This window comes from Silene latifolia, chromosome X (genome assembly GCF_048544455.1).
Source record: "Silene latifolia isolate original U9 population chromosome X, ASM4854445v1, whole genome shotgun sequence".
NCBI classification, from domain to species: Eukaryota; Viridiplantae; Streptophyta; class Magnoliopsida; order Caryophyllales; family Caryophyllaceae; genus Silene; species Silene latifolia.
The window spans coordinates 334652105-334678854 of NC_133537.1; the positions used below are offsets into that span (position 1 = coordinate 334652105).

At 36.1% G+C, this 26750-nt stretch overlaps 1 protein-coding gene across 1 annotated transcript; it reads right to left on the reverse strand.

Moving 5' to 3' along the window:
- Window positions 1–11329: 11329 nt before the first annotated feature.
- LOC141618902 (poly(ADP-ribose) glycohydrolase 1-like) lies at window positions 11330–20933 on the reverse strand. The gene is made up of 11 exons (XM_074435964.1): window positions 20644–20933; window positions 19661–19846; window positions 18676–18779; window positions 16893–17097; window positions 16682–16786; window positions 15558–15676; window positions 15070–15213; window positions 14092–14236; window positions 13725–13922; window positions 12157–12219; window positions 11330–11621 (listed from the first exon to the last, which is right to left on the reverse strand). The coding sequence occupies exons 1-11, from the start codon at window positions 20890–20892 to the stop codon at window positions 11484–11486; spliced, it is 1656 nt and encodes a 551-aa protein (XP_074292065.1). The 5' UTR covers window positions 20893–20933; the 3' UTR covers window positions 11330–11483.
- Window positions 20934–26750: the final 5817 nt, after the last annotated feature.

Below are 26750 nucleotides of genomic sequence, written 5' to 3' on the forward strand. Positions count from 1 at the left end.
ACGGTTCAACTTAGGCTTTGTCAACATGCGTAATTAACCTTAACTTCATATCTTTCTGGGAGTGGCATCCCTAATTTGATTGCTTTATAATATCCGTTTTCTCCTAAATATGGTAAGATTAACAAAATATTTTTACTAATTATGGTAAAAATGAATTTATACTTGCATATCTCATGATAAAACCCGATATATATATGAACTTTCTAGATTAGAAGTTAAATTCATAATATTAGATAACTACTTAGGATTTGAATGCCACATCATAAGGATTTGACTGTCATACTAATCAAAGCTTGTCAAAACTTCTCCCACTCTGTTGCTCACTTTCATCCCTTAGTTATCCTTTAATAATGAGGCAAGGGGTTTAATCCATGCACATAAGAATCAAAGCGTCTTGCTTGTGACGGGCTAATCCCGTCACAAGCTAAAGACCTCTCACAAAAAGGGAGAGGGGACAAGGTGGGGCATCCCCCATGTGCTTTCCCACTCACCTCTTATGGGTATTTTGTGAGAGAAAATGGTATCCGGATATCGCCGTCTTCAATGAGATTTTGTGCATAAGAATATAGCAAACTTCTTCCCTAAGTGTTTACCTAATCGTTAGAGCAGCAACAACGAGAGAATTACTCATTATTGTCCATGGTGGACATCGGGTTTACATAGAAAAATTACTGATGTACTCGCTAAACTACATGCTCTTATATATTTTTATATATAACAAGATTACAAACTTGTGTTCTAGTGTAAATGGTCGTTTAGATGAGTCATCGATTGCGTGAGTTATTGTAAATTAAGACGGTCTTAAACAAAAATTAATGATAAACGAGAATTCCAATTAAGTTGAACTCACATCATGTTAATACAAGATTGTCTAACAAAAGGCTAACTACCCGCATGATTGCATTGAAATTTGAATTGTAATCCAAATAAAATACGCAATAATTTAACCTTAATACAAAAGTCAAACTAGATTATGTAGCTAAGCTTACAAAGATTTGAGATAATCTGATACTAATCTCCTTGACAAGAACTTAATACAAGATCAACTTCGTTGTTAGCCATGGAATCCACTCACAAGTTGTGTTGAACGATTCATGGCAAATTCCTTGCAATTTTTTTTATATTATTAAAGATGTGAAATTAGACTTTTATTTTTTTGATAGAGTGATAATTAAACATTACTTTCGTGAAACCAACAAGTTTGCTACATTTATAGCTTCTATTGGACATTCATGTCCAACTCTTTCGAGGTGGTTTGAAAGCTGGTGGCTTTAAGATATGTTGGTCCTACTCCAGATGATCAATCTAATTTTCTTACCTTAAAAAAAAATTCATTGTAGACGGGTAATAATGTAATATCTGTCACTTTGAACAAACCTCTCGTAAGAAGCGCAAATGAGAGAGTAAATAGAGAAGGTTGTGAGAAGTTTCTTTAAAATGACGGCAAGTAAGACAAGTCGTTAAACATTAGGCCCAACCCATCTAATCTGAGCCGCCCTTTTCTGAAGTTTGACTCTTAACACAACTTTTTGCGTGTGTTTGTCAAAAGGTCAAGCTTGCCTAAGTTTACAACGACCTTATTCTTTGGGCTTGTAGCTACCTAAACACTTTGCCAAACACTAAAAACAGTTTAATATTATTTGTACTAGCAATTTTCATATAGGATCGTTTATACGGAGTATAATACGATGTATATGATTGACATAAGAGAAAAATAGCCTAAAATTAACATTTAATTATATTAATATTTTAGGTAGAGTTTGATAACTCGATATCTTAGGGTAAATGCTGACATATTGTAAGTTATTAATATAAAATATTTTTTTTTATAAAATTAATTAACTAATTTAATTGTTTTTTTTTTTTTTTTTTTTATAATTGGGCTAGTCATATGTGTAAAATGATTTTATGTAACAATTTGTGATTGAATATACTCTTATAAGTTATTATCGTATTTCTTGCACTCGAGTATTTTTTGATTTGTGAAAACTATTTCGATAATTAGGATTTATATTTGGTACTTATATATATTTTTGTTTTGTAAGAATATGAGCATAATTTGGCTTAGAAAAGTCCAACTATAAGTTGGATTAGGTTTATGATTGTGATTTACTCTTACTCGTATGGTCAAATAACAACATTTAATAAATGTGTATTTTCCACATTATCAAAGGATGTATCTTTGTTAACATAAATCGTTCAAAAAATCTCTCTTATCTGGTACGATAGGACTACAAAAAAATTGCACTTATATATATATTTTTTTTTAAAGAATTTTATAGATTATTATGGTTAAATCAGACTACGTAGATCAATGGTGAAATTAAGCCCGAAAATCAACACCATTCGTCCAAGTGTTCAACTAGTCTTAGTCTTAGATGGTTCTTGTAGTTGACTAGATGGTATACAAGTATACCACCTTTAGGCTTTAGCAGCCCACGGTGACGCCCAAATGGAAAGATTGTGTTATTACAATTGACCTTTCATAGTTTCATAGCCAAAACAAAGTCATTATAACTAATAATTGAAATGAAAAATGGGCGGATTAAGTAATTTTTCTTTTGTGTCAAATGAGACGCAAAACTAATCATATACTCCGTATGAAGGACGGACATTCAAACTTGTTATTCATTTAATATTTATCCGTTTTAATCACTAGACTAAAAAACTTTTGAATCGATCAATCAAATTGATAAAAGCCTAGTGTCACACATTGGCATATTTCAAATTTCACAAATTTTCATCTGTGACGGGTCGAATACTACCCATATGGGGACTGGGGAGATAATAAGACAAAAACAAAATAACTAGAGAGTATCATTATATTTTGTCTTATCTATCCATATAGGTAGTATTTTATCTGTCACAATTACGACGAATATGTCCGTCACAAAGAAGACTTGTTGTCCAAATTTTTACCGACATCAAATATATGTTCACCTGCTCATGATTGACCTATAAATTATTGGACAAATACTGAGCTGGACGTAACTCATAGTAAATCACAGTCACTGACTGCCAGCCAAGCATTTCTTGATTAATTTGTTTTTATTATAATAATAGAATAATGTAACATGAATTGTCGATATTCCAAAGAATAAGTCGTCTATATTGAGAAGAAATATCGTCTTTCTTCGATCTTTAGTTGTCATGTCCTTGTCCTTTACCCCATCTATAATCTCCACATGCAAAATGCTTATACACTAGTGTAAGGAGTATGATGGATTAAAGGGGTTGTAATTCGGATGACGGTGATCGGGTCTAGTTGAGAAACTAGGGGTTAACAAGGTGAATCACCCCCTAAATATTGAAAAAGTTTTTTTTTTTTTATTATCCAATACGGAATATTAGTTTGATCTCCTATGAAATTTATCGCCCCATAACTATAACCTCTGCCACCATCTTCTGACAAAGATGATGGTCAATGTGGTGGCAAAGCTAAGGCCGCTAATCGGGTATAACTTGTGAAGATTTTGAAGAGGGTTATTTCTTAGAATGAACATGTTTTTTACTGGCTGTTTTTTTTCCGTTTTGGGTCAAGTATGTTGGGCTGAGTCCTTTGGATCACTTGTATACTTGATGTATGGTGACTTTTTTTTCATTAATATACTTACATTTTAACGAAAAAAAAAACATGTTTTTTAGAGTATTTGAACTAAATTGGGATTGAATTGAGTTAGCTAAATTGTACTAAACGAATGAAATTGAGTTGAACTAAACTAAATTGAGATTAGCTAAACTGAATTGATCAACTAAGCTGAAATTAAGCTAAAAATAACAAGGCCTTAGTGAACTAGTGACATTTGAAAAAGTAATTAATTTTATGTTTACTTAATTATTTAATAAATGAATTGATTATTTGCATTGTCATTATTGTTAAAATAACACTAATTTTTGTCAATGGCAAAGTTCATGCCATTTGTGTCTTTTATATTGGAGTATAATCTTTTAATGAAGACACAAAAAAACGTTAAGCTTACTTGTTGATATATAATACGCCAACAAGAAAAATACATCACTTCTAGAGTTCTAGAGAAAGACTTGCATTTTCTTTTCAATATGTTAAAATTTTTTTTAATTAGCGTTGATTACATGATTATAACACTTGGACAAATTCTCATTTTAGACCCGTTGTATCCGTCTGAAACTAAAATCGATTAAACATGACAATTTTACAATAAAATGTGTACATTTCATGATAAAACTTATTATCAGTTTATTGTTAAACACAAATTCTTGTTTACATCCGTTATTATTTACAACGGAGGTATAAATTCAACCCAACTAACACCTTTTTTCGGGGTGATAGGTGATACACCCCTCCGGTATAATTTACAACGGTTATAAGCAAGACTAATTAATTATTAAAAAGTGATAAGTTTAGTTATAATTTTTTAACATTAATTTAAATAATCATTTTCTATTATAAATGATAATATTTTTCTCGTCCTAAGTTAAGATTTTCTAGTCTTATGGAAGACTTGTCTTAACACTTGAATTGTTTATGTTATTTGATGGATAACACCTAAATGAATGTCACTATCAAGAGTGTTACCTTGCAAAAATGTTCAAATCAAAAGTGACCTTTAAATAGAAGACATATATACCAACTCCAAACAAGAAGAATAATATAGAAGCAAAGCAATCTCAAACTTCTTTACCTCTATTCTTAGCTTCCTCTCAAAACACCAAAAAAAACTACAAAAAAGCATACACAATTAAAACTTCTTCATTTTAACATATTAAGTATACAAAAAAAAATGGAGGGTTTAATCCCTATGGTATTTAAGGCAATAAAGCGAAACCAAACTCGTAGACAGTACCGATGTCTTTCAAATGGAGCTTCACTACAATCCTATGACTTATTCTATGATCAAGTTGATGAAAGTCGAGACGTTGTTAACCACGACCGTTCAGTAGAGACCCGTGACAGGTTTGATGGAGGGCAAAAGGGTCATACTCATAGAAGGTTTGGATCAATGGGAAATTATGAGATGAGAAGTAGTGGGTATAATTTCAATAGTTATGGTGATTATGAGCCAAATAATAATAATAATGCTAAACGAGTAAATGAACAATCTGCCTCTTTCTCTTTGTTATTCCAAAATATATAGAACATACATATTAGGGTTAGGCTCACAGCCCAATACACAACATAGATACGGGCCTAGTACAGAAGACCCGTATTATAGTCCTATTACCCCCCCTCAAGTTGGAGCATATGGATTGAAAATGCCCAACTTGCGAACTAAAGACGTGAACTGAGAGACGCCGAGAGCTTTGGTAAGAACATCAGCTAGCTGAACAGTGGTCGACACATGTGACGGCGCTATGAGTCCTAGCTGAATAGCATCCCGAACGAAGTGACAGTCGATCTCAATATGCTTCGTACGTTCATGAAAAACCGGATTATGAGCTATGTGCAAAGCTGACTTACTATCACTGAAAATCTCAACAGGCTTGGTTTGCGACACTCCCAAGTCCCCTAGTAATCCCTTGAGCCACTTAACTTCACAAGTAATGGCACGAAGGGCACGATACTCCGCTTCAGCAGAGGACAAAGAGACGGTGGGCTGCTTTTTGGTCTTCCACGAGATGGGAGATGAACCCAAAAACATAAGCCATCCTGTTAGGGACCGACGAGACTCGGGACATTTAGCCCAGTCCGAGTCACACCATCCGGATAGCGTCAAAGGTGACCGAGCGTAAAGGAGGACACCCGGCCGGGGTGCCCTTTAAGTAACGGACGACACGGAGAGCCGCATTCCAATGGTCCTCCCGAGGAGCACTCATGAATCGAGACAAAAGATGAACGAGTACGATAGGTCCGGTCGAGTGACAACAAGGTAAACTAACCTGCCTACTAATCGGCGATACGGCTCAGGATTAGCAAGGAATTTACTCGTCTGTTTCACCCAGTGATGATTTTGCTCAAGAGGAGTAGAGACAGGCTTGCAGCCCAGAAGACCCGCCTCGCGAAGAATGTCGAGGGTATATTTGCGTTGGCATAAGAAGATTCCATCGGTGTTACGGGCCACTTCGAGACCCAAAAAATACTTCAACTCACCTAAATCCTTCATATGGAAACATGTATGCAGATACTCTTTGAAGGAAACAAGGGCATTTAGATCATTCCCGGAGACAATGAAATCATCGACATAGACTAGAACATGAATTCGGACCGAGCCCTTCACAAACGTGAACAAAGAATAATCATAGTAGCTCTGGGAAAAACCATACCTCTTCAAGGCGGACCCAAGCTTGGAAAACCAACATCGAGGAGCCTGCTTGAGCCCGTACAAAGATTTCTTCAACCGACAAACAAGGCCAGGCACCGGAGAGTGAAACCCCGGAGGCAACCGCATATACACTTCCTCCTCCAAATCACCATGGAGAAAGGCATTGTGGACATCCATCTGATGCAAATGCCACTTGTTCGCAGCTGCCACGGTTAGAAATGCCCGAACAGTAGTCATTTTAGCGACCGGAGCAAACGTCTCATCGTAGTCCACTCCTTCGGTTTGGTGATTACCAAACACAACCAAACGAGCCTTAAATCTCTCTATAGTAGAATCGGACTTGTACTTAATTTTGTATAGCCACTTGCTTCCGAGAGCCTTCTTACCGGGAGGAAGCGGTGCCAGTACCCATGTCTTATTGTCAACCAGAGCCTTCATTTCGGTTTCCATAGCCGTGCGCCAGGCTGCACTCTGAGCTGCTTCTTTGTAAGTACGAGGTTCGGTGTGGGTCATTAAGGCTGCCAAGTAAGAACAATGCGGAGACGAAAATTTCTTACACGATAAATAATTAGCTAGGGGATACGGAGTACCTGAGGTTGGCGATGACACGCGGAGAAGAGCAGCACTAGATGGACTACTATCAGGATCATCATCACTGTCGAAATTAAGGACAAAATCACGGAGATTCGTTGAGGGGATCTTACTTCGATGACCACGACCCATGGGGGCAGTCGGTGGTGAGCTGTCACTGGTGGGTCCAGCCGGACCAGACGAGGGTGTCCCACCAGTGGTGGACGGAGTAACTGGGGGCGTGTCCTCATGGCCATCGACATTGGGTGTAGGGTCCGGAGGTGTGTACTCATTTTCCCAATTAATAACCAAGTCAGGTGCATTATTTTCATGTGAATTATCACTTGCAGGGACCACACGTGAGGATGGAGCAATGAAAGGGAATTGTTCTTCATAAAACTTTACATCACGTGAAACGAAAAATTCTTGACGGTCGAGATCGTATAAGTACCAACCTTTCTGTCCAGACGGATACCCCATAAATACACATTTCCGGCTTCGACTAGCAAATTTATCACCCTTTGATTTTTGATTATGAGCAAAACATAAGGAGCCAAAGACCCGTAAAATGTCAAAATTTGGAGGTGTCTTAAATATAAGCTCATATGGTGTCACATTATTTAGTAACCGGGAAGGTGTTCGATTGATAACAAACGCAGCAGCAAGAGCACATTCCCCCCAAAAACGAATAGGAATACCACCCTGAAATCGCAAGGCTCGAGCGACATTTAATATATGTTGGTGTTTTCGCTCCACTCTCCCATTTTGTTGAGGGGTACCCACACATGACGACTGAAACAAAATTCCTTGAGCGGAAAAGAATGGTTTTAATGTATGAAATTCAGTACCGTTGTCACTCCTCACAATTTTTATGTCAGCGGAAAATTGTCTTTTAATCATGGCAATAAATAAGAGGAATTTATTAGTGACGTCAGTTTTTGCATTTAATAAATAAATCCATACTCCCCGTGAAAAATCATCAACCAATGTCAAAAAATATCGTGCTCCGGTCGTCGAAGGAACATCGTAAGGTCCCCATAAATCGCAATGAATTAATTCAAAAGCATTCAAACTTTTATTACTGCTTAAAGGAAAACTGCTACGAATATGTTTGGCTCGATGACAAACCTCACATGGTTGTGACAAAGAATGTTTGCTATTACGTAAAAAAGGGAGCAATTTAACAATTTGCTCGGATGGATGACCCAACCTATTATGCCAGAGCTCGAAGACAGCCGACCCCGATGTTACCGAATGCAACTCCTCCGATTTTTGACAGAGATAGTAGAGTCCATCTAGCCTTTCACCCGTGCCAATCGCCTCCCTCGTATCCCGGTCCTGTATGATGCAAGAATTAGCATTAGTAATAAACTCACAATGCAACGCATCACTGAGCTGAGATGCTGAAATTAAGTTACAAGTTAATTGAGGCACATATAAAACCGGATCGAGCGAGATAGTCGGAGTGACATCCACACGACCCACAAGAGAAGCATGGATTTTCGAGCCATCAGGTAAGCCCACAACACGATTCGATACATTTCGAACATCACTGAGCAGCATGTAATTACCAGTTACGTGATGAGAACATCCCGTATCAATTAACCACTTACCGGAATGATCATGGGAAGGCGTACCATATACCGTTACAGATGACGCGGAGGACGTGGATGCAACTTGAGAAGCATTCACAGTAGATGTCGAAGGGGTGGTTTGAACATGATTACTAGCATCAGACTGTAACCCCTCCCCACGGCTGCCACCTTCTTGCTGCGAGCGAGAATTATAGCCATTGCCACGCCCTCCACCACGGCCACGCGTAGATGACCCACGGCCAGCTCCACGCCTCTGGTTTTTCAAATCATAATACCAATCAGGTACTTCTCCAGTTAGATCGAAACACATTTGCGGTCATGCCCGTTACGTTTGCAATGATTGCAATACGAGGATTGACGTTGATTCGAGACATTTGAGACGGGGTTTATTAGGAATAGAACTCGTGAGCGAACATTGAAGCTTGCAATTTCGTGAGCTTCGTGGGTTTGAGCGAGACCCCGCACACGCTCCTCTTGACACACCATGTTGTAAGCCCGTGCCACTGTCGGCAGCGGGGTTTGCGCTAAAATTACTGACCTTAGAGACGCATACTGTGTCGCATGAAGGCCCAACAGAAACTGATGCAAACGATCGGATTCGCGACGTTCCACATGTTGCTTGGCACTGGTACAGGCCGAGCAGCATTTACACTCGATGATGGGTTGATGCTTGTCAAGGTCGTCCCACAATTGGCACAATTTTCCGTAGTAGACCGTGATGACATCCTTCCGGTTCGTTGACAATCTCGAAGACCCGCCTGAATTTGATGGATGCGAGACCCATCGACAACACCAAAGCGCTCGTGTAGAGCATCCCATAAACTCTTAGCGTTTTCGAACTTCGGAAGCAAGGCACGTACCTCGGTGGAGATGGTGCGAGACAGCCACGCGACAAGCATAGAGTGTATAGTCTCCCAATCATCATCCGTACACGGAGGTTTTGGTTCGTTAATGACACCATTAACAAAAACATACTTTCGGCGCGATTTGAGCGCAACTCGGACTTCGTGTGCCCATTCTTCGAAATTATCAAGAGTAAGACGTATGTGGGTGATGGAATCACCAGGTTTATCTTGAGGACCAAGGTAATACGGAGAGGAGGGGTCGATTTTTGACCCGGAGCCATCACCGTTCGTCATGGTGACGGCTAGGGTTTGTATTTTTATGATTTTAATTTTGATGTAGGTAACACTGATACCATGCTAAACGAGTAAATGAACAATCTGCCTCTTTCTCTTTGTTATTCCAAAATATATAGAACATACATATTAGGGTTAGGCTCACAGCCCAATACACAACATAGATACGGGCCTAGTACAGAAGACCCGTATTATAGTCCTATTAAATAATAATAATGGTGTTGGTAGGTTATCATCTAGTCCTCCTATGCAATTTAAGAGAAATCGAAGTCATAGGATTTTTTCATGCATTACTGGTGAAGCTTAAGAATCTTTTCTTTTATTTTGTTCTTTTTTCGACAATTGAATTGGCGTCATCAGATGGTACTCAATTACAATTTCGCAATCATTATTTAGATTGTAGTAGAACTAGACATGAAAAAAAAAATGTGTGCATGTAGCTTGTAGTTATACTATGGTCATTTGATTTACAATTGTACATATTTTTTTTTTTGTTTTTTTTTTTTTTTGTTACTTTGGCATGAATGTAATAAAGGGGAATAATATTGTTGTACATATGAAGTTATGAATAAACTTCCTCATTGAACAAGCTATATGAAAATAAGAGATCAGTTTCGTAATCAGTTGTTCTCCAGTAAAACGGTCTTAATTATACAACAACGGTATAATACCGACACATATAAAATACAAATAATAAATCATTTAAATCAAGTAGAGTTAATTATTTACGAGACCCATTTTACAACTACCCCTTTATCCCGATCATTTATTTTACTTATTTTGTTTTTTGGTGTCTCATTCATTTGTTTACCTTTCTATATTAGCCATATTTCTAATGGGTAATTTGTAACATATTCATTAGTGTTCACTTATCATCCAAAAGTAAAAGTATACAAATGATTAAGACGGATGGAACTCTTGCGTAATTGATTAATGTGAGTTGCGACTTGGTCATGCACCAAAAAAATTGTGAAACTTCCATTAGATTAGATTAGATTAGATTAGTTTAGTGTATTATTCAACATTTTCACCGACGATTAGGTTGAAAAAGTCATGTTTCGCGTATGATGGTTCCTTGAAGAAGTTAGCCTTCTTTGAAACGATATCTATCAGGTCACTTTTAGTGGAGGCTCTATTTATTTGATTATAACAAATAGTTTGAACAAATCATGCAAAGAACCTTCTTGGAATTGTAAGTTCCATAAATATGATTTATTATGTACCTCGTATGTCCCAGTGAATAGTTTACATTTGCTTTGTTTTGTGAGGAGAAAATAAAGTAAATGTAAACTATTGACCAGAACGAAGGGAGTAACACGTAAGATAAGTCGATAGCAGGCTTGATGGTTAGGAGTCGGGTTACAATTTATTTACGTATCATGTAGTATTCCGTATCATTTTGGACCAAGCTCATCTAGACCCGATAAAATATATCCAACCCAGATAACCCGGTTGAATAACCTGACTCATCCCCAACCCGACACCCAAACTCAAGACCGAGCTGGACCTAAACCCAAATTGACCCGACTCAATATAACTCGACTTGAATGTTTATTCTTGCACATTGGTTCCATAAAAAAGTCTTATACTAATTGACCCGAAATGACCTATTCCCTGACCCGACTTCCTATAAACGTAAAATTAACCCGACCCAAATTGATCCGTTTGTCAGGTCTAGCCGTCTAGGCTAATCTCATATCATAGGGCATTAGGGTGTACGGTATACCTATAAAAAGTTGTTGAAGTGGTTAGTTACAACAGTTTAATGGACAACATAACAAGGTGATCTTTATTACATGATCTTACTGTGTCTACCAAAAAATTGAAGTGCAGAAATTGGACAGGTAGTTGACTCTTTATACAGTTATTACACCAATAAATCAAATTAGATAAGAAGTTTGCAACAATCAACCCGTTATATTTCCAAGTGTACAATACTACTACCGACTGAGAGTCGGAACAAGCCATGAAATGAAACCGAGCTTTGTTTCGCCTTTTTCCCGTTTGTTACAATAATCAACTAGCATGGTCCATAGATCTCCGACTGTCCATTTATGCGCCAAAATCCATGCACACACCTGCCCACAGTTTCAGTTACTGTCAGGTCTGTCACCAACAATTTAGAAGGTGAAGTTGCTCACCAAACATAGACTATTAGCCTACTAGGGATCTGAAAGACCTTAAATATATGCACAAATTAGATTTTTCTAGGTTAACAATCCAATCCATCTGCCATGTTACGGACCAAGACCACATTGTTGAAACGAAACAAGCTTCATGGCCGGGTATAAGAATGAGATGAAACCCGTGACGCCGTGACAAAGTCTATATGAGTCTGTCTCACACTACAATAGTATAAGACCGTCACTCAAGAGACTTATTGTTAACATAATAGGTGTAAGGTTGCACATCCGACCCACTTCCCTGCCATTTCGAGATCCCTCGAGGCACCGAGGTAATGTAATGCAGGCTTGTAACAAAGTCAATCAAATATGCAAAAATAAATAGACATCCAGGACAGACTAGGTTCTGTTACTAATGATCTACCCATGACTGGCCGACCGGGTAAACTGAGATAATTTGGGAAAGACCAATAAAAGTAGCGAAAATTACCTGGTCCAACTTTTCCAATTCCTTCAATTCAAATGTATGATATGCAATGAAAGGTCTCAAGGCCTGAAAAATTGAACCTTTTATAATAAGAAAACTAGACACGAGAAGAATACGGAAATAGAACATATCTAAGCTCAAGACAAATGACAGCACAATCTCAAATATATTCAACAGCCAATCTAAGATAAGAGATAGCACCCTACAGCGGTAGGTGAGTAGGTTCTTTAAAAGAGTTAAGGGTGAGACCTCGAAGCCACTTTGTTCATTACAAAACTTGCTATTCTGAGTTGTGTAAAAGTTTCAAGTTTCATTTATAGCACTTTCACATTACCAAGTTTTTGCATATCGATTTATTGAACTATTGAAGTACAGTATATGTTAAGAGTTATTTCTGAATCAAATGTAGAATGGAAATTTTGACTACTTCAAAAATATTAAAGCATCATATACTAGCCAATGTCTTTATGAACCGACAACAAATGACATAAACTAATACAAATGCCAGATATAATTGAAAACTTTTACACTACTACCAATATGAACAAATTCTTTTTGACAAGTACTAATATGAGACATTGCAATACAACCCTACAATAATAAGGTACTCCGTATCAAGCAAGGATTTAATCAACATTACCCCGGTGCCTTAAAGGCTCACACCAATAGTGTGAGAGGTAACGGTGTGTACGCAACCAGGTAGACCCATAGGCCATACTTCAAATTGCTTCAAAAAGGGAGTGACTACTTCACAGAACAAGCAGGAGTAGTTTAGTGAACAATTTTGTTTTATTCCATCACATTCCAAAGCCAAAGCAAGGATTATTTCAAGCAAATTTGGTAGTGTCAAGGTGTGGTGTGTACTATAGTTAAACTTGAAAATTTTCCATTTTGGAATGGAACCAACGAGTCACTATTTTTCTGTCGTGGAATACGATGAAATAATAAAAATGACATACTAAAACTATTTTCATTCCTTTTGTCATGAGTTGTGAGTTTGTGACCTATTTAGCTGGTCAATGCTATTCACAACCCACTCACTGGAAACAGACTTTACTTATGTTCAACACAAGGATAAAGGTGCGCACATCTGACCCCCTTACTTTTAATAGGAATATTTATAATAGTTGGGCCTCAACCATCACCTTAAGGTTTTGGTTGAGATGGTCTATCTATCATGGTATTAGAGCCACTGTGACCGAAGGTCACGGGTTCAAATCCTGGCAACCTCAAAACTCCTCAAAAACTCGAAGTGGAAACCCAGCACACGGTACGGGGGAGCCGGTGCACAACTAACCACTCTTCAAGCCCAACGGGCATTTGAGTGAGGGAGCGTAATAGGAATATTTATAATAGTTGGGCCTCAACCATCACCTTAAGGTTTTGGTTGAGATGGTCTATCTATCAACTTTACCATACTTGCAATAATTTGGTTGAAAAAGAATAAGCACACTATATATACAAAAACAAATCTTCAGAATGCATCTTTCTGGCAAAGTCAAATGCCATTTATTACTTTCAAACATCCAGCAAAACCAAGAGTATAAAACAAGGATGGCAATGTAACTGACCTGAGATGCAGCCAGCCACTGTATCACAGTTTTCACTTCCGGATCTCCGCCAAAAGCACCACAACCCCAATTACCGGTCACAATGCCAACATCAGTTTGGTCGACTTCCATATTATCAGCCATTCCTGGGTTAGTTTTTGTTGGATTATTATATCTGTCTTCGTGAATTTCTGAAGAGGTTGTACAGTCTTCAACCCCCTGTAAAGGAAAGAAAGAAATATTTCTCAAGCATTTGAGCTGAAATTAAAGTCCAAATTGAGGAGAAAAATTGAATGCAGTTAATAGGCTGGAAGAACCCAGCAGTTAGCCGCCATTTGTGTGAATAACAAAAAATGGAAAGTGTAATTGAAGAAATTGGCATTCTTACTGCTGGCCGAGTCTCAGAGCTGTCGCAAGCATCCATATAATCATTCCTTAACTGGTCTTCATGAGAATCATTATGTTCCAACAGCATCTGATACTGTGGGTACTTGGATGTATCCAAGAAACCACAAAATGCCTTGTTAACCTCCCTACCAAAACCAAATAGCTCATATGTCACCGTTGACCATGCTAAAGCATAATAGCAATTCATATTACAGCAATGACATGTGTTCATCAGTACTGTCTTAAGAATCACAAACACCCAATACAAACTATTGCTGAACAAGTGGGATTAACATAGGACATTTCATATTCAACATTCAACCATCACAATTCACAATCTACAAGTTGGTGCGATAGTAAACTAGCACTGTCGATTCACCCAGATGTGAAAATTATCCAAGGTTGGTTCATTTTTTTTGTTTCTTTCACCAAACACTACTATGCAAAAAGTATAATGTCGAAAAAGGATTTAAAAATGCCAAAGATTCTAAGAAACATGGCAGTTAGCAACTCGATACTTCAGAGATCTTCCTGCAGATAACCTTTGGTGAATAAAATACAGTTTTGCAGCATGTGACGCATGTCCACATACGTAACTAACGTAAGCAACCATATGCAAAAATGAACATTGAGAATTAAGAACTCCATGGAGCTAAAATACCTATATATTCATACTTAGTAAAATCTTCACTGAAATATGTGGTATGCACGACAAGAGCATAAAGTCACAGTTTCACAGATGATGCAAGTGAACCTCTAAGTGGTAGCATGTAGTCGCAGACTCGCAGTGGAAATGCATTCCAGAAGCACATAAAGGTATCTGCTACATTTACTAATCTCTTGAAATTTTGGTAAAATTTTTGGTGAAAATCCTTGTTTATATTGCAAGATTTGCAGCTTAACAATCCAAATTCCAAAAGCAAAATGGTTAAAAAATTAATAAAATTATTAAATTAATTCAAATGCACAAGTATACAACCTCAATACATAGTCAAGTTTGTACTGTCTCTTCCCTGGACGGGACAATGCATCTATGGCCACAATCCTTGTCATACGTCTCCCCAAAGAATCTACTTCCCTTCTGTCCACATGATCGCCGGAATATCGAAATGTCGAGGCATACCTACAAGAGAAAAAAAAAAGTTTAAATTAGAGAATTTGCATCACTGTACTGTCCTGCAACCAATGAAATACTGCCTCGAAAGTGAAACCAAGTCCATAACATTACAATACAGATATTGACGAAACCTAACTTGCATCTAATGGTAATACAAGTTTGGCCAAAATAATGCATATCAACTCAAATTAATTGTTGACAGCATTTTCTAAAGGAAATAGCTAACTTGTTTCACATACATAAAAGATTTTTTTTTCTTTCTAAATTTTAAACCACCAGTAGAGGAACAATATGATGACAATTTAGCAATGTAAGTTAATCATGAGTGCATATATGCCAGTAGCACTAACCCAGTATAATTTGAGAACCGCTCTGCACCAACAATTTCAATTGCCTCATTGTCTGACATGGAAGGTAAAAAAAGTATGCCAGCAATCAGTTCAGGGTTGATCATGAAACGGATTTCCTCCTACAAAAAGACTGGAAATGAAGCATGATTCTTTCGCAAAAGAATAATCAATCATTCAATCAAGGTACTGGGAAAAGATTAAGAAACAAACACAAGTTCCCACATTTAAATGCAAATGTCATGATCAAAGACAGGCAGATTCCCCATTCTACTTCCACCCAATTATCCGTAGAACCTTACACTTCATTAAGGCCAGATATTAAAATATATAAATTGTCATATTCCAAAAAGAACTATAGCAAGGACTGTCCACCATGAGTTAATCGATTCACTCAAGCCCCCAGCTGATAGCATCCTGTGCTGTATGTTTCGTATCCATACTACTACCTATTATGGTATATCTTTAAAATCTATTTGATAGTCTGGTAGAAAAGAAAAAGGTAGTAGTTGCAGCAATAGTACATAATAAATAATCCACTCCTAGAGTCAGTAATGAAGATGTAAAGATGAACACTTGTCTAAAGAAGCTCAAAGCTTGACAATATTGAAGATGAGTGGCGAAAGTATGTGAGGAGCGTGGGGCACCTTCAGACAAAAAGCCCCCTTTATTGCTCCGTATAAAGCAAAGAAAGAACTTATTTTTGCTTATGAAATACATCAGTGTAATGAGTGCGTATCGCGTATCCGTATTTACAGGACGTTCTATAAATTAGGTAACACTGGGTCCACCACAAATTCTGTCACCCTGGGTCCACCAGAAATCAACATATAAAAAAGCTCAACAACAAAAGCATCATGATATTCGAAAAAAAGAATAATGCAAGGCTTTCAGGTAAAGCAACAGGCACATAAAACAAAATTAAGACAAAAAGTATTACAGAAGCTTCATAGAGGCCTGCCAATTGCTACATGCTAGGCTCAACTCTCAGCTCAAATAGTAGATATGGATATCCATTTCACCTTGAGATAATCTAAATAGCATCAAGCTGAAGTTACAAGTATTAATTCAATTGAAGTTGAGTACTTGAGTGCTTATATCTTAAAGAGAGTAGTCATTTAGGTCACCTGAACACACCCTCTAGACAGAGCACCTCCTCCAAGATTCATGTTTGCAAAATCAACTTCCAAAGCCCCTTTCAACTGGTCCTCTATTAATCCTGATGAGCAGACCTTGCATGAGATAAAAAAAATAATATCAACCTCGGAATAATAACCGAAAGTTCAGACATAGTCACACTATATATTTGCATTAGATAAGCCTATTTTCCATCTATACCTCAAAAGGGCAGAGGGAGACTCGGGATTTTGACCAGACATTTGTGTCAGGGTAGCAAACACAAGGCAAATTAGGCTCCAGAGAAAGAACTTTTCTCTCAAAAGAAACGAACCCCACTGGTGTACACGAACTAATTCTCTCAAAGTAATGTATTAGGCACTTGATTTTGTTTTCGTGGCTTTCATGATAGCTTTCATAAAGGATCCTGAGGATTTCACACAGAGCGTAAGTACCGGCAGAAAGACTAAATCCATTAAAAGAAGAGTCACTGAAGAATCTAAAATCAAAGACATAAGAGCCTTAACCACAAATTGATTTGAGGTTGTCTAAAACATGAATCATCCCTTGGTACCATCAATGACCAATTGCATAAATAAAATAAAACGAAAGAAACAGAATCAGGAGATAAAGAAAAGGGAAACATGATAACTAGTCGAGCTAGAAATAAAGCCAATGAAGTCCTACAACGAGAAACAAAATCTTTTTTTTTTAAAGATATTTAGATAAAAGAAAATCAATTAATAGCAACAGCTTTACAATAATAATTATCACAGAAAAGTCAGACATAAGGGGGAAAAAAGATGCAAACGGAAATATAGAATATTAAAGAGAATAAGAGATTAAGAAGAGAAAAAAAATGCACACCGAAGAGAAGAGGACTCATTTCAGCAGAAAGGAATATACACCCCAAGAGCCAAAGAATAAAAAAAAATATCCACAGTTTAATAGATGAACTTTGCATCTTGTTTCATTCAAGCACCCAATTATCTGGCAGTTATGTGGGGTTCATCAACAAAACTACCAAGCAGAAACAATCGGATGACAAATACAATTGATTACATCAACCACAAGGCCATGGAGATATGATGAGGGTTCATGCATAGCCACAGACATGACCACAAGTAGCTTCAACAAGGAAGTTATAAGCTTAACTTAGATTTTAACAAACAAACAATTAGACCCTTCCCTAAATCCCACATCAACCCAACATGAAAATCCTCCCTGCAAACCTAACACCATCCACCACAACCACAACCACAACCACAAACCGGGGCACCAACAGTCTGCGGAAGACCCAAGACCGGCTTCAACACCATCACCTCACAAACCGACCAACACCACCGACCACCCTCAACCTCCTACACCAGCCACCACCACCAACGTAAACACCTCCCCCCCCCCACCCCACCTTCTTTCACCCACGAAGCCGCGATCCTCACCCGCGGACCCACCAGCAACCAACAACCACCACCCACAAATCCACGACCACCCTCAGCCCACGAAAACTACTGCCACCGCTATATTTGACCCACTAGCTATACCCGAAGCGTACCCAAGTGCTGGACTTTTGGTTATTTTCGAAAAATTGACAATTTTTTGGTCTAAAATAAAGCGTCGGAATGTTATACCAATGTCCAAAGGTTAAGTGTCGGACCGGGTACGTGGGCTCGTATGAAGTGTCGAGTAACATAGCCCACTAGACGCCTTGGTCTATCACAAGTCACAACCACGATGGCAGGAAGAACGGGGGTAGGAGAGAAAAGAAGGACGAGAGGGAAACAGGCACCGGATGCCGGAGAACAAGGGCAAGAAAGAGACGTCAGAAAGGGCAACCAGAGTAGATCTGGTGGTCAAGAGGAGAGATGTCAAGGAGTAGATCTGGTGGTCAAGAAATATAACTTAATTGCAGGCATGGTCAGTAAGTCGTGATGTCGTTCTCAGCACTCACCTTGAAACAAAGAAGACTCGAACAACAATCAAAATAGTAAAGGAAATAACATACGCAAATAAGTAATCAAAGTTGATCTTTGGTAGATGATTGGCACCTCTATTAGCATTCGGGAATAAGCAAAATAAGGAACATGTCAGCAGAGCAGCAATAAGCTCCTGCGCAGCAAAGAAAAAAACCAATTGTTGTCAGAAAACCTCGAAATATTACAAATACAATCACAGAAAATCAAAGTAAAAAATTACCAAGTTCAATTGCCAATGAAAACTTATTCATGAACCGGGTGATTATATCATTCTCAGTATAACACTTATGCAACCCTAACTTCTACAAACATAATCATTGCTTATCGGCCCAAGACTTATTCACTTACACAATCTATTGAAATACGCTTGTCAGTTTGACCAATTTTCAAATTATTTTTTGTTTGGATAGAAAAAGCTTCTTTTTTTTATTAAACCAATGAAACACCAATAGAGGACAAGGGACTCCCAACTGCAAAAGTTTACTAAGAAGTTAAAGTTCGTCAAATAAGCGTTATTAAGATACATATACTATACCCTTAAACCCACACAACTTTAGCCACAAATAAGTTAGAATACCATACCACCTTTTGGTATTACACTATTACCCGAAACACAAAAATTGACGTCGAGAACCATCGAACCAGAACATGCTCAATTCTCTTCCAAAATCCAATTAACCTCATCTACAAAGAATGAGCAACACCTTTTTTTGGTAAATAATATACTAAATTGATTAAAGGACACCAAAGGGTGTTGCTCATGTACAAAGAATGAGAAACATCACAATGAAGAAACAAATGTGCCCCATCTCACAATTTTACATCACACATGCAGCTGCACTTATTGTCCTCAGGTGCTTTGTTGCTTTTGTTTAAAATTACTCGTACAAGTTTGCCACACAACAGTTTACGGAAACTAAGGAGTTGTCATTGTACAGATAGAGGGTTCAGAATAATTATTAGCATGTAGGAAATTTTGACTTAGAAGAAAGAAAGATGAATAAGCATCGGTACCTGGCTGAGGAAAACAATGCCTGCTTGTTGTGAATCTAACAACCGCAGACCAGTTTCAACCCCAACAATGATTATGTCCGAATATTGATAGTGAGATTCCAACAGTGTAGGCAGTCTTAATAACAAGTTTGCCATCACGGGAACAACCTCCTGAAACCATTTAGCTGCTTCAGCCCTAGACAAAAACTGCAAAACATGACACTTTAGTCAATGAGTACCCTTGCCTATTTTCTCGATTCTTGACAATTGTCGTATTTACAAATATTCTAATTTTAGTGCAAAATTGTGTAGTACAGTAGTACCAATTGCAATGATGCTCTTTCAGCAATCTATCAGTCCCTCACGCAAGAAAGACCAATTTAATTAACTCAATTCACAACTATACTCGAAGTACTCACTTATCAAATTCTATGGGGTCTCTACCTATAAAAAATAGCAAAAAGTTGTTATTTTTTTACATAGTTCATACTTCAGATCACTAGATGAACTTCATACTCGATAATTAAGAGCTCAAGACACTCGCATAATGCCACACGTCTTAATGAAAGGAAAGTACAATTCCCACCAAGCCAAGCTACAACCACCCTACACACGCGGGAGTATTTAGCATTACCCCAATGTCTCTATAAGGATCGCGCCACAAGCGCATCAAATGTACGCAACCTTACCCTTACGATCAAATCCCATATAGGTCGCGCACTATACAAACCTATGTAACCAGTTAATCAATTCATCGCATTCGAGCCAATTAATTCAACTCCACTACCTTCATTACAAAGAATCATACTACCTCTTCCCAAAACAAGCGCCTGCATTCGACTTTCGTGGTTAAAACTTCGTAAATTTGGCGATTAATTACTCCATAACTAAAATTAAGCAACAATGCAATACAAATTCCAATCAAAACAATACAAACAAAAATTCAACTGCTTCAAAGTTCAAATAACTGATGAAACATAAGCGATGAGAAACGGAGACCGAACCTCGTCGAAGAAAAGCGTAAAACCGTCAGAAACAGACGACGCCAAGTGATGAGAAGACAAGGAAAGGGAGTTCCTAATGTCAGCAATCGCGAGGAAGAACACTTCGCCCGAGTCAACTCGGCTGTGACTCGGACCTTTGGAAAGGGCTTCAAGAGCTTCGATTACAGGGGTAGGCCAAACTAGGGTTGATGATTGTAGCTTTAATGGAAGATAATTTAGTATTGATCTCAAATCTTCTCTATTCTCCATTGATGTGTTTTATTTTTTCTTCTCTGGTTTACGAAGGTTGACTCTTTAAGGACACTTTTGTTTTGTGTTAGTGGGTCCTCACTTTTTCAGGGTGGAACTTGGGTCGCGATAGGGATGTCAGTGGGGCGGGTTTTGGCGGGTCTCGTCCCACACCCGTCTCACTCGGGACGGGTGCGGGTAATGATTTGATGGGTCGTGGGGCGGGGATGGGTTTTAAAAGTGTCATTCGTCGCTGGTTATGGGGCGGGTGTGGGTATCACGTGAGACCCGCCACATACTTACCCGCCCCGCCTGCCTCGCCTCGCATGTCCCCGCTCCGCTTATACCCGCTTTAGTCATAAACCTAGACAAATCTATATCTATCTATCTATCTATATTATTAAAGGAAGCTTTTTTCGAGCGATTATAGAGTCTCCAACATATATGAAATTCTAAGAGCTATAAAAATATATATAAAAAGTTAGATTACAATAATAGAAAATAATACTCGACCAAAAATCAGGTTTGGTGGTGTTTGTAACAGAGTCAAACATATAATCATTTTCAAATTTGAATATAAAATAAAGAGTAAAAGAAATAAAAGATAAAAGTTACAATAAAAATACGTAATTTATTTTCGCAATACATATTTTACTCATTTCAGTACATTTTCCACCAAACTTCCCATTTCTCTACCCTTGACTAAAAACATCAAACATAATTCTCTCTACCTCATCTCTATTGTTAAATACTTCACTTTCTTTGACGTCCTTCAAATTATTCAATTATGAATGATTATTCGAATATAGAACGTGTATTTAGTCCACTAGTCCATTACGGCATTACTAACAATCAAATTGACTCTTTGTTATAGTTTTAATTTGTACTCCGTATCTTTTTTAAATTAGGGTTTATGTTTCAAATTAATTATTGTTAATGGGTGTGGAATAGTGTGTATATTGAGTGTAGTCGGATGTCGCTCGGCAACATGGGCAGGCGCCGTCGGCAAGTGTTGGCAGTGTGGCGGTGGTGAATGGAGTAGTATAAGCGTAATACTGGTACATAGTTTGATTGGGATTTTTTTCAATAGGGTATATTGCTAGTCTGCTACTGTACGTAGTAGTGGTAATTGTTTTGATTTTTTTTTTTCAATGTAGTACATAGCTCGTTTATGAATACAACAGTACAGTACGGGTAAAATTAGAGGGAAATGAAGATGTGAAATTAGAGAGAATACATTAGAGAGAAGTTAGAAAGATAAAATGGAACGGAAAATGAGAGGGGTATAATTGTCAACTATGTACTGTGATGAGTAAAATGTGTACTGCGAAAATCAACACCCTGAAAATAAGATGTTTTACGGTTTATTGATAGTGATAGCTAAAAACATGGAGATTTCCAGGTATGATTCTTATCTTCTTGGATTGATGTAATTTAATACCCACTAATCCTCTCAATTATAATAGTAGTAGTATATCATACAAAACCTAATTACTCCTTATATATATGGATAGACGGTTTCTTCATGCATTCATAATCACCTCACAGTTTATCTATCGTGCTATGTTCTGTACAACTAATAGTCTCATGCTAGAACATTATTATTTTCATAAATTTGCATTATGTTTAGATGTTTGCATGATTAAAAGTTCATAACAGAATAATTATTACTCCCCCGTCCCAATCATAAATCTAGAGTTAACACATTTATTCAACTATAATATCTTAATTCTTTTATTCGTTTTGCAGGTGAGTAGTTGATTCGCCAGAGCAGAGAGTGGTACTATACGCGAGGGTAGTAGCACTACATGTAGTCAGCGGAGTAACGTCAAACCACCACATCATAGACCATGCAGAAGCAAAGTGGAAAATCATTATAAAAGGAAGAAAGTATATGCTTGGCGTTAAGATAATACGAGTTGTGGTTAGACTCTTGATTGATGTCGTTTGTTTGGACAAATAAACTAACATTGTTAATCATATACACCCATCGATTATCTTTGCGCTGCAATTAGTTGATTAGGACCTCACATTAGCTTCCCAATTTGATTAGAATTAGAAGTGTGATTAAATCTAAATGCAACCTTAATGTATATAAATACATCTTTTACATTCCTCCTCTCTCATATTTGTAATTTGGTATCTTTCATCTTACAACCTCTTTAATGGTTTTAATTTTTTATGTTATTATTAGTCAAAGAAATAAGATTAAGATTTGATGTATACAAAAAATATTCTTGCTCATTGTTCAATATTCCACCTTTTCTAATTAGTTTATTTTGATATTGCAAGAGAGATTCCATGGGAGATTAACCTCACAAGCAGGGAAAGGCAGATCTGAGGGAGCCCATTGAAGGAAGCGGATTGGGAAATAACAGTAAGGACTACATGGGTCGGGGAGGAGTGGAGGCATGAGGAGTTTGTTTAAAAATACTTCCCACAATTTATAAAATAAATAAATTAATTAATGGGACAAAGAGAATATATTATTCGTTATTCCATGACGGCCTACTTTTATATAAAAAAAAATATTCATTATCGCTAATTAATAAATGAGTTATTTTTTATATAATGGAGTAGACTTAAAAAGTGAATTTAGGACAAAATATTGTTTATACGAGTATATTTTATGTTTTACCCCTTTAGTTTCGGTCATTTTGTTACCTTTGATTTTGGCAGAAAGATAAGGAAATAGGAGGGGGCCAATTATTAGATGATAAATGGAGTAAATTTGAGTGTGTAGATACAAATTGTTCATCAAATAATGAATTATCAAAATAGAAAGGTAAACAATTATCCGAAACACCCGGAAAAAAAAAATGAAAGGTAAACAAATAACCGGGACATGGTATATAATAACATAAGAATAATAATATCTTCCTAATTAGTTCGAGATGGTATCTCCTATTAAGATAAGCAACAAGTGTAATCAATAAAGTACTCCCTCCTCTACACATAATGACCTAAAGCCAAATAGAGAAGTCCTAATTTAACATACATTATTTAACATAAATATATCCTACCACTTACGTACAAGGGTAAAAGAGTTTGGCCGACGACAGAATTTATTGCATAGTTATATTTTATTAAGAATTATTATACAAGAGTGGAATTGTATTGCGTGTGTAACAAAAAAAAAATACTAAAATTGAATTAAATATTATAAAAAAGATAATTAGTTCACTGGTGAAAACCAAGTTTTATCCACACGATAAAAAATACATTTGGAACTTCTATTATTGAAAAGTGGCAAGTCAATAATACAACTATAATGAAAAAAAAAAAAACCATCTAAAGGGTTTAATTTAGCTCTTGCCTCAAAATTAAGATTATTCACTAACCTATTTAAGTTACTACGTTATACATGATTTAACACTGCATCTAGGCCCGTGCATTGCACGGGCATTAACTCTAGTCTATATATAAAAGAGAGTTTTTTCGAGCGATATGAGAGCGTCCACATCATCAAAAATCAATTTAGGAAAGTATAATTTTTGATGTAAAAAATAAAGTGGAAAATCTTTTAATTATTATAATATGTATATTTCCTAAATTATATTCAAGTGATATTTCCAATTTTTATATCAAACTTTTACATTTCATTTGGCAAAAAAATATCGTTAAAAAAATTATGAAAATAATATAATTAGCTTTGTGTTAAAAAATGCTATCATTAGAGTATAAATTTCATATTATTTACACATATTAAAGATGGTGTACTTCTTAAGTAAAATTGTATACTTTTTAGTATGTTTTCTCCCACATTGGAAAATAAGTAGGTGTGGTGAATATACTACATATAAATAGTAGAATTGTCCCACACCGAAAGATTAGTATAAGGTGATGTGATCCTATGATTATAAATAGAATGCATATTTGGAACTTATGTATCCACCCAAAAAATTTTGAGTCTCATAAATATTGTTTTAAAGAGCTCTTAAGATTTTTTATCATTATCTACGATATGATATAAAAAATAAAGTGAAAATCGTTGGTAACTATCCGGGAAAGAGTTAAGAACATGAACAAGAAAATCAAAAAATAACTAAAGGTTTTACTAATGGTAATCTCCTGACACAATACAAAACTAAAGATTTTACTAATAGTTGTCTTCTGAATGCAGTAATAGAGCGTTAATGAGTCGTTATATGTACGATGTAGAGATCCATATCTAATGATCGAGACTAAGTGATTTTACCTTCAAAGAAAAATAATATGTATACAATAGTGATTTTTTAAGAAGAGACATGTATTTCTTGGTATGTTATATCTTTCACATTGAAAAATAATGTGGCATTATGAACATACTACGTCTAAATAATTAAATTATGTATCTCACATTGAAATAATAGTATACGGTAGGGTGATTCTATAAATATAAATAGGAGGCATCCTTGAAACTTATGTATTAATCCAAAATTTTTTGATATAAAAGATATAGACTTTTTAGCATGTTATATGTCCCACATTGAAAAATAATGTAGGTGTTGTGAATATATTATGTATAAATAATAGATATGTCCCATATATATATATATATATACATTTTCTATATTATATTAAAGTGATGTTTATAATTTTGATATAAAAACTTTATATTTCATTTGAAAAAAAGTATCGTATGAAAATTATATAATTAGATTGTGACAAAAAAATGCTATCATTAGATTGTATATTGTATTGTATTGTATTTTCTCATTATTAAATCGGGTTGATGTCAAAGTAGGTGCAAAAAAAATGGTGTACTTAGTATGTTATTTGTCCTACATTGAAAAGTAACGTAAGTGTGGTAAATATACTATGTATAAATATTAGAATTGTCCCACATCGGAAGATTATCATAAGACATGTTGATCTTATGATTATAAATAGAAGTCATAACCCAAAATCTTTTGATTCCCTTAAGTATTATCAGGGATAACTCTTAAAAGAGTTTGTATTACTGTCTCTACAATAATGGTTTCTAACCTAAGTTAATGTTTGGAAAATCTTTTAGTTATTATAATATATACTATGTATTTCTTATTTTATATTCAAGTAATGTTTCTAATTTTTATATAAAAACTTTTAAATTTCATTTGACAAAATAATGTAGGTAAAAAATTATGAAAATAATATTATTAGATTCATGGTAAGAAATGCTATCATTAGAGTATATATATAGATTTCATATAATTTGCACATATTAAAGATGGTGTATTTCATAGTATGTCATATCTCCCACATTGAAAAATAATATATGTGTGATAAATATACTACATATAAAAAATAGAATTTTCCCATATCGAAATATAGCATAAGATGGGTGATTCTATGAGTATCCTTGGAACTTAGGCATCAACCCAAAATCTTTTGAGTCGCTTAAGTATTGTCTTGGAGAACTCTTAAAAGTTTATATCATTATATTTTTTACCTATAGATTTTATATGTCCCATATTGAAAAATAATGTAGGTGTGGTAAATATACTATGTTTAAATAATATAATTATAATTGTGTTAAAAAATATTCTATCATTAGAGTATAGGTTCTTATCATTTGCACATATTTTAATTATGATAAAAAAAATAGAAAACAAATGTCCATGGTAGCATGTGTAATCTATCAAAGTTCAAGGTTACCATGAGAAATTTCCAATATTATAATGATATAGTTAATAAAATTTGCATTTAAAAGAGAGATATCCGTACCAATAAAACAATAAAGGGGGTATTATTTTTTAATTGTTATTTTATTGCCACGCCATTAAACTTAACGTCCATTTAACAGCCTTTATATTAGGGGGTACCATGGACAAAAAAATGGAACCTCAAGGGTACTATAGGCAAATTTTTAAAAGTAGGGGTAACATGGAAAATCTAACAAAATTAAGGGGTACCAT